The sequence below is a fragment of the Salmo salar genome, unplaced genomic scaffold, assembly GCF_905237065.1.
Source record: "Salmo salar unplaced genomic scaffold, Ssal_v3.1, whole genome shotgun sequence".
NCBI classification, from domain to species: Eukaryota; Metazoa; Chordata; class Actinopteri; order Salmoniformes; family Salmonidae; genus Salmo; species Salmo salar.
In genome coordinates this window covers 58,306-71,817 of record NW_025548242.1, presented here as the reverse complement: position 1 = coordinate 71,817, position 13,512 = coordinate 58,306, and the positions used below count along the sequence as shown (strand labels likewise).

Sequence of the window (13,512 nt, the reverse complement as noted above, 5' to 3'; positions counted from 1 at the left end):
GAGGCCTGTAGTTGACCAGGTCTGGTTCACCTCACAGAGGCCTGTAGTTGACCAGGTCTGGTTCACCTCACAGAGGCCTGTAGTTGACCAGGTCTGGTTCACCTCACAGAGGCCTGTAGTTGACCAGGTCTGGTTCACCTCACAGAGGCCTGTAGTTGACCAGGTCTGGTTCACCTCACAGAGGCCTGTAGTTGACCAGGTCTGGTTCACCTCACAGAGGCCTGTAGTAGACCAGGTCTGGTTCACCTCACAGAGGCCTGTAGTAGACCAGGTCTGGTTCACCTCACAGAGGCCTGTAGTAGACCAGGTCTGGTTCACCTCACAGAGGCCTGTAGTTGACCAGGTCTGGTTCACCTCACAGAGGCCTGTAGTTGACCAGGTCTGGTTCACCTCACAGAGGCCTGTAGTTGACCAGGTCTGGTTCACCTCACAGAGGCCTGTAGTTGACCAGGTCTGGTTCACCTCACAGAGGCCTGTAGTAGACCAGGTCTGGTTCACCTCACAGAGGCCTGTAGTAGACCAGGTCTGGTTCTGAATCATTTATGTAGCCTATATATACCTGACTGTTTTCCATACATTAATGATACATGATGTTGATCGCTGACCTTTTCCACTACAGCAACTCACATGTTGATCAAGGAGACAGTAGTGTAATCATTATATCAACTATAGACACTGTACAGAGGATGGAGGTCAGGGCTGGTAGTGTTGAATCAGAGTTGGAGGGTGAAGGATGCTGGTCAGGGCTGGTAGTGTTGAATCAGAGTTGGAGGGTGAAGGATGGTGGTTGGAGGGTGAAGGATGGTGATCAGGGCTGTAGTGTTGAATCAGAGTTGGAGGGTGAAGGATGGTGGCTGTAGTGTTGAATCAGAGTTGGAGGGTGAAGGATGGTGGTTGGAGGGTGAAGGATGGTGATCAGGCTGGTAGTGTTGAATCAGAGTTGGAGGGTGAAGGATGGTGGTTGGAGGGTGAAGGATGGTGATCAGGGCTGGTAGTGTTGAATCAGAGTTGGAGGGTGAAGGATGGTGGTTGGAGGGTGAAGGATGGTGGTCAGGGCTGGTAGTGTTGAATCAGTGATGGAGGGTGAAGGATGGAGGTCAGGGCTGGTAGTGTTGAATCAGAGATGGAGGGTGAAGGATGGTGGTCAGGGCTGTAGTGTTGAATCAGAGTTGGAGGGTGAAGGATGGTGGTCAGGGCTGGTAGTGTTGAATCAGTGATGGAGGGTGAAGGATGGAGGTCAGGGCTGGTAGTGTTGAATCAGAGATGGAGGGTGAAGGATGGTGGTCAGGGCTGTAGTGTTGAATCAGAGTTGGAGGGTGAAGGATGGAGGTCAGGGCTGGTAGTGTTGAATCAGAGATGGAGGGTGAAGGATGGTGATCAGGGCTGGTAGTGTTGAATCAGAGTTGGAGGGTGAAGGATGGAGGTCAGGGCTGTAGTGTTGAATCAGAGTTGGAGGGTGAAGGATGGTGCTCAGGGCTGGTAGTGTTGAATCAGAGTTGGAGGGTGAAGGATGGTGGTTGGAGGGTGAAGGATGGTGATCAGGGCTGGTAGTGTTGAATCAGAGTTGGATGGTGAAGGATGGTGCTCAGGGCTGTAGTGTTGAATCAGAGTTGGAGGGTGAAGGATGGTGGTTGGAGGGTGAAGGATGTGATCAGGGCTGGTAGTGTTGAATCAGTAGAGGTGTGATAGAAGTTAGAACACAGTGTTCGAGTGTCTGCTGCTCTGCTATCTATGATCTATCTATGATCTTCCACTGTCTCCTTTAGCTTCCATTCAAGTGACTGAACTTAAAAGACATGTATGTTACTGGTCAAATGATGTTGATTCTGTTTCTGTTACAGAGTGAGCTGGATGTTCCATTTAAAGTGAAAGCTGGTCAGATTGGTGAGTACCGGCGGCAGCCCCCCCCCCCCACTCCACAGTTCAAAAGGATCTTATTTATTTTCTTCATGTTGTTTTCTCAAGTATCATTCGTAGGTCCACAGCCTTGGTATTGCATAATCAAACTCTGGGAGAACTCTGTGCTAGTGGCTCTGGTAAAGGACAAGTATTCAATCCATGAAGCATGACAACTCAATAGCTACAGTAGCTCCTGGGTCTTAGTTCAGAGGATTGTTCAGCGACTCTGATCCTGGGTCTCAGTTCAGAGGATTGTTCAGTGACTCTGATCCTGGGTCTCAGTTCAGAGGATTGTTCAGTGACTCTGATCCTGGGTCTTAGTTCAGAGGATTGTTCAGTGACTCTGATCCTGGGTCTTAGTTCAGAGGATTGTTCAGTGACTCTGATCCTGGGTCTTAGTTCAGAGGATTGTTCAGTAACTATGATCCTGGGTCTTAGTTCAGAGGATTGTTCAGTGGCTCTGATCCTGGGTCTTAGTTTAGAGGATTGTTCAGTGGCTCTGATCCTGGGTCTCAGTTCAGAGGATTGTTCAGTGGCTCTGATCCTGGGTCTCAGTTCAGAGGATTGTTCAGTGGCTCTGATCCTGGGTCTTAGTTTAGAGGATTGTTCAGTGGCTCTGATCCTGGGTCTCAGTTCAGAGGATTGTTCAGTGGCTCTGATCCTGGGTCTCAGTTCAGAGGATTGTTCAGTGGCTCTGATCCTGGGTCTTAGTTCAGAGGATTGTTCAGTGACTCTGATCCTGGGTCTTAGTTCAGAGGATTGTTCAGTGACTCTGATCCTGGGTCTCAGTTCAGAGGATTGTTCAGTAACTATGATCCTGGGTCTCAGTTCAGAGGATTGTTCAGTAACTATGATCCTGGGTCTTAGTAGAGTGACTGTAATGATAAAGAGAACAGAGTCTAGTTACCTACCCAGCAGCCCCTGTGTCTTAGTAGAGAGACTGTGATGAGAACAGATTCTAGTTACCTACCCAGCAGCCCCTGTGTCTTAGTAGAGAGACTGTAATGATAAAGAGAACAGAATCTAGCTACCTACCCAGCAGCCCCTGTGTCTTAGTAGAGAGACTGTAATGAGAACAGAGTCTAGCTACCTACCCAGCAGCCCCTGTGTCTTAGTAGAGAGACTGTGATGATAAAGAGAACAGAGTGTGATATGGCTGCTATTTGAGGATTGGTCAGTGACTCTGATCCTGGGTCTCAGTTCAGAGGATTGTTCAGTGGCTCTGATCCTGGGTCTTAGTTCAGAGGATTGTTCAGTGGCTCTGATCCTGGGTCTTAGTTTAGAGGATTGTTCAGTGGCTCTGATCCTGGGTCTCAGTTCAGAGGATTGTTCAGTGGCTCTGATCCTGGGTCTCAGTTCAGAGGATTGTTCAGTGGCTCTGATCCTGGGTCTTAGTTTAGAGGATTGTTCAGTGGCTCTGATCCTGGGTCTCAGTTCAGAGGATTGTTCAGTGGCTCTGATCCTGGGTCTCAGTTCAGAGGATTGTTCAGTGGCTCTGATCCTGGGTCTTAGTTCAGAGGATTGTTCAGTGACTCTGATCCTGGGTCTTAGTTCAGAGGATTGTTCAGTGACTCTGATCCTGGGTCTCAGTTCAGAGGATTGTTCAGTAACTATGATCCTGGGTCTCAGTTCAGAGGATTGTTCAGTAACTATGATCCTGGGTCTTAGTAGAGTGACTGTAATGATAAAGAGAACAGAGTCTAGTTACCTACCCAGCAGCCCCTGTGTCTTAGTAGAGAGACTGTGATGAGAACAGATTCTAGTTACCTACCCAGCAGCCCCTGTGTCTTAGTAGAGAGACTGTAATGATAAAGAGAACAGAATCTAGCTACCTACCCAGCAGCCCCTGTGTCTTAGTAGAGAGACTGTAATGAGAACAGAGTCTAGCTACCTACCCAGCAGCCCCTGTGTCTTAGTAGAGAGACTGTGATGATAAAGAGAACAGAGTGTGATATGGCTGCTATTTGAGGATTGGTCAGTGATGTGTGTATGGGCTGTATGTGAATTCTCCAGACTCGTTACGTTGCTCTCTCTCACTTCACTAAGCCACTTCAACTCCAGTGGTATTTCACTAACGAGAAGTGGACTCCCAAATGGCACCCTATTCCGTTTGTAGTGCACTGCTTTTGACATGGGGCCCATTAGGGGGTCTGGTCTAAAGTATTGTACTATAGAGGAATTAGGATGCCATTTGGGATGCACACTAAACTAAAGCTGAAGATACACTAGCAAATTTTGAGGCCATGTTGCAGAGCAATGGGCTTCCGAGTGGCGCAGCGGTCTAAGGCACTGCATCTCAGTGCTAGAGGAGTCACTACAGACCCTGGTTCCATCCCGGGCTGTATCACAGCGGTCTAAGGCACTGCATCTCAGTGCTAGAGGCGTCACTACAGACCCTGGTTCGAATCCAGGCTCCGGTGTAGGCCGTTATTGTAAATAAGAATTGTTCTTAACTGACTTGCCTAGTTAATGGACTCTAATGGGAGACGTGCTGTGCTGTGAGTAGATTCTCTCTCCCATAGATATAGAATGACTAGAACGGGGATTTCCCCATTCCAGGAAACGTGTCGTGGTGGGTGGAGCAGACCAGCGGCCATATCGGGTGTACCTCGGCCATGAGTGTTCCAGTCAAATGACTGTGGTGCGAGGGGCTTTCTCCCTTTACTTCTAAGAACTAGTTGTGTCTATGGTGACGAGTGTCTTTCCTGACCTCACCTGACACTTTCTCTGATCATCCTTTAATGACATTAGAGAAACTACTGCAATCCAAGATGCTTCATATCTCTACTGGGGAAAGTGTCCACGCAGCCCAGAGATTTGTTAACAACACTGTGAGATGGACAGAGACTGTAGAGAGAGGACATGTAACGCTGAGGAAAGATGGACAGAGACTGTAGAGAGAGGACATGTAACACTGGGGAAAGATGGACAGAGACTGGAGAGAGAGGACATGTAACATTGAGGAAAGATGGACAGAGACTGTAGAGAGAGGACATGTAACACTGAGGAAAGATGGACAGAGACTGTAGAGAGAGGACATGTAACACTGAGGAAAGCTGGACAGAGACTGTAGAGAGAGGACATGTAACACTGAGGAAAGATGGACAGAGACTATAGAGTAGAGAGAGGACATGTAACACTGAGGAAAGATGGACAGAGACTGTAGAGAGGACATGTTACGCTGAGGAAAGATGGACAGAGACTGTAGAGTAGAGAGAGGACATGTAACACTGAGGAAAGCTGGACAGAGACTGTAGAGAGAGGACATGTAACACTGAGGAAAGATGGACAGAGACTGTAGAGTAGAGAGAGGACATGTAACGCTGAGGAAAGATGGACAGAGACTGTAGAGAGAGGACATGTAACACTGAGGAAAGTAAATCACCTACTTTCATTTACCTCTTAATCCATTTCAATTTACCTGAAACTAGTAAACAACTGAAATAGTTTGTTTCTCTTTAGACTCCCTTTATATGTTCTGTATCGCGCTCATCTTCCCTCTCATCAGACTCTGATGTTGTCTGTTTCTGTTGTTGGTTAGTTAGTTAACTAGGCTTCTTGACTTTACTAGAATTAACTGGGAAGTAGACAACTGTTAGGTATTTAGTTAATATCTCAAAGACTTTTACTCTGAAACAGTGTTAACTTGTTCAGTTGTTAATAATCTCAGCTAGGTCCTTGGCTAGCTGGTTGTACCACAACATGTGAAGGACTCTCCCGTGTCTTTGTTACTGTAGTGTTTGACTGATATAATTGCATTTGACCCATTTTAATGTGTTACTAGTGGGTTGACAGCCACTTCTGTTCACTGACTTCCTGCCAACGGTATTACCACCGGTCTCTTCCCACAGCCGCTGTAGAAAACAACATTACATTACCACCTGTCTCTTCCTACAGCCGCTGTATAAAACAAGACTACATTACCACCAGTCTCTTCCTACAGCTGCTGTATAAAACAAGACTACATTACCACCAGTCTCTTCCTACAGCCGCTGTATAAAACAAGACTACATTACCACCAGTCTCTTCCTACAGCTGCTGTATAAAACAAGACTACATTACCACCAGTCTCTTCCTACAGCCGCTGTATAAAAGAAGACTACATTACCACCAGTCTCTTCCTACAGCCGCTGTATAAAACAAGACTACATTACCACCAGTCTCTTCCTACAGCCGCTGTATAAAACAAGACTACATTACCACCAGTCTCTTCCCACAGCCGCTGTAGAAAACAAGACTACATTACCACCAGTCTCTTCCCACAGCCGCTGTAGAAAACAAGACTACATTACCACCAGTCTCTTCCTACAGCCGCTGTATAAAACAAGACTACATTACCACCAGTCTCTTTCCACAGCCGCTGTAGAAAACAAGACTACAATACCACCAGTCTCTTCCCACAGCCGCTGTATAAAACAAGACTACATTACCACCAGTCTCTTCCTACAGCCGCTGTATAAAACAAGACATTATCACCAGTGTCTTCCTACAGCCGCTGTATAAAACAAGACTACATTACCACCAGTCTCTTCCTACAGCCGCTGTATAAAACAAGACATTATCACCAGTGTCTTCCTACAGCCGCTGTATAAAACAAGACTACATTACCACCAGTGTCTTCCTACAGCCGCTGTATAAAACAAGACATTATCACCAGTGTCTTCCTACAGCCGCTGTATAAAACAAGACTACATTACCACCAGTGTCTTCCCACAGCCGCTGTATAAAACAACATTACATTACCACCAGTCTCTTCCTACAGCCGCTGTAGAAAACAAGACTACATTACCACCAGTCTCTTCCCACAGCCGCTGTATAAAACAAGACTACAATACCACCAGTCTCTTCCCACAGCCGCTGTATAAAACAAGACTACATTACCACCAGTCTCTTCCCACAGCCGCTGTATAAAACAAGACATTATCACCAGTGTCTTCCTACAGCCGCTGTATAAAACAAGACTACATTACCACCAGTCTCTTCCTACAACCGCTGTATAAAACAAGACTACATTACCACCAGTCTCTTCCCACAGCCGCTGTATAAAACAACATTACATTACCACCAGTCTCTTCCTACAGCCGCTGTAGAAAACAAGACTACATTACCACCAGTCTCTTCCCACAGCCGCTGTATAAAACAAGACTACAATACCACCAGTCTCTTCCCACAGCCGCTGTATAAAACAAGACTACATTACCACCAGTCTCTTCCTACAGCCGCTGTATAAAACAAGACATTATCACCAGTGTCTTCCTACAGCCGCTGTATAAAACAACATTACATTACCACCAGTCTCTTCCTACAGCCGCTGTAGAAAACAAGACTACATTACCACCAGTCTCTTCCCACAGCCGCTGTATAAAACAAGACTACAATACCACCAGTCTCTTTCCACAGCCGCTGTATAAAACAAGACTACATTACCACCAGTCTCTTCCTACAGCCGCTGTATAAAACAAGACATTATCACCAGTGTCTTCCTACAGCCGCTGTATAAAACAAAACTACATTACCACCAGTCTCTTCCTACAGCCGCTGTATAAAACAAGACTACATTACCAACAGTCTCTTCCTACAGCCGCTGTATGAAACATTACATTACCACCAGTCTCTTCCCACAGCCGCTGTTTAAAACAACATTACATTACCACCAGTCTCTTCCTACAGCCGCTGTAGAAAACAAGACTACATTACCACCAGTCTCTTCCCACAGCCGCTGTAGAAAACAAGACTACATTACCACCAGTATCTGGAGATGGGCTTTTGAATGAGGTTCTCTCTGATCCACAGCTGTTGACTACTGGTCTGTGTATAGTGGTGTCTGTATATCTCCTACTAGCTAGACAACATCAGCAGCATGTGATCTGGTTGTGATTAACAAAGCAGGGAATTGGACCACTGTGACTTTGAGACTGGAGTTGTATCACTTGTCCCATGGTGGACCTGTTGTTCCTTATGAGGATCTCCACATCAATGCATCTTAACTGAGACACACATTCATTATGGATTTAGACTTCAGTCATGAGTCTAGATTAAAGCCTTCTAATTTAGGCCTAGTCTAGATTAAAGCCTTCTAATTTAGGCCTAGTCTAGATTAAAGCCTTCTAATTTAGGCCTAGTCTAGATTAAAGCCTTCTAATTTAGGCCTAGTCTAGATTAAAGCCTTCTAATTTAGGCCTAGTCTAGATTAAGGCCAATTTAGGCCTAGTCTAGGTTAAAGCCTTCTAATTTAGGCCTAGTCTAGGTTAAAGCCTTCTAATTTAGGCCTAGTCTAGGTTAAAGTCTTCTAATTTAGGCCTGGACTAGGTTAAAGCCTTCTAATTTAGGCCTAGTCTAGATTAAGGCCTTCTAATTTAGGCCTAGTCTAGATTTAAGGCCTTCTAATTTAGGCCTAGTCTAGATTTAAGGCCTTCTAATTTAGGCCTAGTCTAGATTTAAGGCCTTCTAATTTAGGCCTAGTCTAGATTTAAGGCCTTCTAATTTAGGCCTAGTCTAGATTTAAGGCCTTCTAATTTAGGCCTAGTCTAGATTTAAGGCCTTCTAATTTAGGCCTAGTCTAGATTTAAGGCCTTCTAATTTAGGCCTAGTCTAGATTAAGGACAATTTAGGCCTAGTCTAGATTAAGGACAATTTAGGCCTAGTCTAGATTAAGGCCTTCTAATTTAGGCCTAGTCTAGATTAAGGCCTTCTAATTTAGGCCTGAATGCGTTGGGTACTCAAACCCAATGTGGTTAATTTTGAACTAAAATAATCCTGGAGCTCAGGAAGACATGATCTTTGTCCTCTAGTTTAACTAGCCTATATAACAAATCTGTCTTGCCAACTCGTCTGATCATTGTCCTGTTAAACACCACAGGAGTTGACAAAGCCTGTACACTGAGTGTACCCCTTTTTGCCCTCAGAACAGCCTCAATTCGTTGGGGCATGGACTCTTACAAGGTGTGGGAAGTGTTCCACAGGGATGCTGGCCCACGTTGACTCCAATGCTTCCCACAGTTGTGTCAAGTTGGCTGGATGTCCTTTGGGTCATTCTTGATACACACAGGAAACTGTTGAGTGTGAAAAACCCAGCAGCGTTGCAGTTCTTGACACTCAAACCAGTGCTCCTGGCACCTACTAACATACCCTGTTCAAAAGGCACTTCCATATTTTATCTTGCCCATTCACCCTCTAAATGGCACACATACACAATCCATGTCTCAATTTTCTCAAGGCTTAAAAAGTAACAATATTTGGGAGATTTCGTTTTCATTTAACCTAGAGTGAGCGAGGGGGGAAAAGGCAATTATTGAACATGGGGTGAGACATTCTCACTAATTTGTAAATAAAGCCAGTTTGTTATTTTAGAAATCTTTATTTCTGGAGAAACCTAACTTCATTATTTAGCAGACATCACCTGCTTATATTCAGTCAACACATTTATCTTAAGAATATCATGGAACATAATTGAACATTTTTGTTTCTCCGTGCTCGTCTCAGAGCAGCGCCAAACTCTGCTGAAATAGACGTCCACAGTGGGAAGGCTATATATAACGATATTTTTGAGATTATTACGTTTTCAAAAAAATAAAAACACTGAGTAATTTGTAATCTGAATAAAGGCCAGAATAATATTTATAAAGGCCAGAATAATACTTATAAAGGCCAAAATACAGCCTTGCTAATAGCCATAATGACGCTGTACAACGTGACCATGTGTTTTGAAAGAGTATTTTCCAGTAAGCAACAATTTCTTTCAATATTTCTGTAATTCAGTAATACTTATTCCCATAGTAATTCGTTATGGATCCATAACTAAATCAATATCTGCATTTTGAAAGAGTATTTTTATCATTATTTTATTAACGAAAGCATAAAGATGCAGATGAAGAAATACAGTACTGTACACTTTATGCGTTTACATTTGGATAATAAAGCATTTAAAGCATTTTGAAGATATAAGCCACCTGCATTTGTTTATTAGGCTACTGTGCAGTCTGACAAGTAAACATAGACTATAGTACATACTGTAGTAAACATGGGAAGTGTAATTCCTTACGTAAGGGAGAGCAGGCCATGTCCAGACTTTCTCCGTGACCTCAAGTACCTTCAATAATGGCTGTACTAGAGAATGCGGGCACGCGGGAGACCAGGGTTCAATTCCCCGATGGAGAGAAAAGAGTAGGCTGTACTTGTAAATAACAATTTGTTCTTAACTGATTCCATATGTGTTATTTCATAGTTGTGATGTCTTCACTTATATTGTACAATGTAGAAAATAGTCAAAATAAAGAAAAATCCTGGAATGAGTAGGTGTGTCCAAACGTTTGATTGGTACTTGCTTCATTAATGTGATTAATATGATGGTGTTTCTGTTCCAAGAAAAACTAAACACCTTCTGGTTTTTAAAGGTGGTTGATCCTTAAGAGGTTAAACAAAGCGATTATTATTAATTAATTAATTAATTAATTTAGAATGATATAAAAATCCCTTAGATATTCTCATAGATCCTAACAGAAAAATACCCTTGGAATCCCCTCCAATCCTCTAAATGTAATTATTGGCGGAGAGTCACGTCATTGAAAAAAATATTTTTTAGTATACTGTAGGCCTACCATAGGCGAAATGAGTATTGGTTAGACTACAATTACGGTGTGGAAATGTTATGCCCATTAGATATTCACTTAGAATCCTCCAATGCACTTATGCTGTAGTCTACTCCCGACCGTCACGTTGTACAGCGCCATATTTTCCATTCCATCCTCACGGAACTCCCTGAGGGTTTCGTTTTTCTCGGAATAGAAACACCATAATATTAATCAAATTAATTAAACCACATTTCTTAAAATCAATCCCATGTACTATGTTATTACCAAAAAAAGTTTTACATTTTAGAGTGGCCTTTTATTGTCCCCAGCACAAGGTGCACTTGTGTAATGATCATGCTGTTTAATCAGCTTCTTTTATATGCCACACCTGTCAGGTGGATGGATTATCTTGGCAAAGGAGAAATGCTCACTAACAGGGATGTAAACAAATTTGTGCAACAACATTTGAGAGAAATAAGCTTCTTGTGCGTATGGAACATTTCTGGGATGTTTTTGTTTCATTTCATGAAACATGGGACCAACACTTTACATGTTGCGTTGATATTTTTCTTCAGTGTGAAAAGAAGATGGAGACCAAGCTATAGGATGTTAAAAGCTATATGACTCAGGTAGCGCTGGCTAACAATACCTAGGAATAAAATAGATAATTGTAGTCAAAGTAATGATATAATACTGCACAAAATAATATTGTGATTTGTAACTTTATTTAAAAAAAAATAAAAAAATCCCCCTATCTCTACAGTTAATAAGTCCCGATAGAAAATAGATGCTGTTTTTGCCATTTTTAATGAATGGATGTTTTGAAGTTTATTTTATTAATTACCAGCAGCACAGTGTTAGCCCCACATTGAATTAGGCCCCAACTAAATCCAACAGGCGCCTTTGTTCTTAACTGACTTGCCTAGTTAAATAAAGGTAAAAAAAAAAAAAAAAAAATGTCTGTCCTTTTATCAGTAAATGGATTGAATAAACATATTTTTATTCAGGTTTTCCCACCAATCCCAGCAAAGTAATTATGATGCCATTCAAAGGTGTCTCGGCAGTCTGTTCATCAGACACTGCTGATGGTGCTGCCTGTTTTAGAGCTGTTATGTAGGTTGTCATCTGAAAGACGGTGTCGTGGGAACTCAAAGGTCTTTTTATGAAGGAAAAGATGCTCAGCCAGAAAAATGGGGCCAGCTATTCTTGGTGTAGACTACATAGATTCAATCGATCAGAAGCACAAAGGCGCAACGTAATCAAACGACAACCACCATGAATGAATTGACTCAAGCTTTATATGGTAGACCAGTATATCGGATAGCATAGTTTGTAGTTAGACAAGTCTAAAGAATACCATGAGGTAAGGTTATTAAATAACTCAGATGTTATTGTAGTTAGACAATACAGAATACCATGAGGTAAGGCTATTAAATAACTCAGATGATATTGTAGTTAACCTTACCTCATGGTATTCTGTATTGTCTATTAAATAACTCAGATGTTATTGTAGTTAGACAAGTCTACAGAATACCATGAGGTAAGGCTGTTTTAGTTTAGTTTATTAATTTGACCATTTAAAAAAAAAACAAGCACACATACAACTTAAAAGCCAAACATACACATGAATAAAATCATGGAAAGATGACACACAATAAAGTCTGGGACTTATTTCCATTGTGGTCATCTTGACACAAGATGGCTGGACAAGATGGAACACACTCTGTTAAATAACTCAGATGGAACACACTAGGTTAAATAACTCAGATGGAACACACTATGTTAAATAACTCAGATGGAACACACTATGTTAAATAACTCAGATATGGAACACACTATGTTAAATAACTCAGATATGGAACACACTATGTTAAATAACTCAGATGTTATTGCGTCTTCTTGACTTGAGGATCTTGTTGTTTTTCAGGAAAACTGATGTTGAAGATCCCTTGGAAGAACTTGTACAATGACGCTGTAGTTGCAACGTTAGATGGTCTGTATCTGCTGGTGGTTCCTGGAGCAAGTAAGGATAATTTTATACCCTCTATTTTTGTGTTCTATGGCTCTAAATGATTCCTAATGATTCCTAATGATTCTAAATGATTCCAAATGATTCTAAATGATTTAGTGTTGGCCTACATCTAGCCCTACATGCCAGTCTCATGAATTGATTCATAACAACACTCTTTGAGATTTGTGACACTTGATTATAAGACTTGTAATACTGTCCTGTAGACTGTTATGACAATGTAATATTGTCCTGTAGACTGTTATGACACTGTAATACTGTCCTGTAGACTGTTATGCCACTGTAATATTGTCTTGCAGACTGTTATGCCACTGTAATACTGTCCTGTAGACTGTTATGCCACTGTAATATTGTCTTGTAGACTGTTATGCCACTGTAATATTGTCTTGTAGACTGTTATGCCACTGTATTATTGTCTTGTAGACTGTTATGCCACTGTAATATTGTCTTGTAGACTGTTATGCCACTGTAATACTGTCCTGTACTATAATGAGTTACAGTGGCCTCCAGCCATCAAAGCTCCTTAGGAAGCTATATTTCAATGGCGCTATCTGTGTTTCAGCTGCGTCTCAGTTACGTACATGTCCATACAATGGTAAGAGGATCCTCCAGTCTGGGTTCAAGGTGGTGGACTGAGACCAATCAAGTCTCTCTCTCTCTAGTCTGTGAATGTACTCTTTCTCCTGTGAGAACACTGGGTTCTCCAACTCCTGTCCTCGAGAGCTTCTGTGTGTGCAGGCTTTCGTTCCAGCCCTGCGGTAACACAACTGAATCAGCAAATCATGGCCCAGACTGAAATACCTTCATTTGATTTATTTAAATCAGGTGTCCTAGTGATGGGCTAGAATAAAAGCCTGCACGACCGGTTTCTCCCCAGAACCAGACTATACCGCTAGTCATTTCAGCTTGATGATTTAACACTGCTACTGTGGTATTAGAATGGTTTGTATTGTGGTTTTATTCTGGAATCTTCTGAGCTTCTCCAGACTGTTTTTTTTTGGGGGACTTTTTTTG

General features: G+C 42.5%; 1 protein-coding gene across 2 annotated transcripts in view; it reads left to right on the top strand.

Annotated features, from left to right (window-relative positions):
- Window positions 1–13,512, top strand: part of LOC123732797 (vacuolar protein sorting-associated protein 13C-like) — a 35,276-nt gene that overhangs the window by 5,250 nt on the left and 16,514 nt on the right. The window contains exons 3-5 of one of the 2 annotated variants that reach the window (XM_045712074.1): window positions 1,842–1,884; window positions 12,397–12,492; window positions 13,061–13,093. In XM_045712074.1, the coding sequence (XP_045568030.1) occupies window positions 1,842–1,884; window positions 12,397–12,492; window positions 13,061–13,093 (172 nt within the window). The remainder of the gene's footprint in view (window positions 1–1,841; window positions 1,885–12,396; window positions 12,493–13,060; window positions 13,094–13,512) is intronic. The other variant, XM_045712075.1, reaches the window with a different exon arrangement.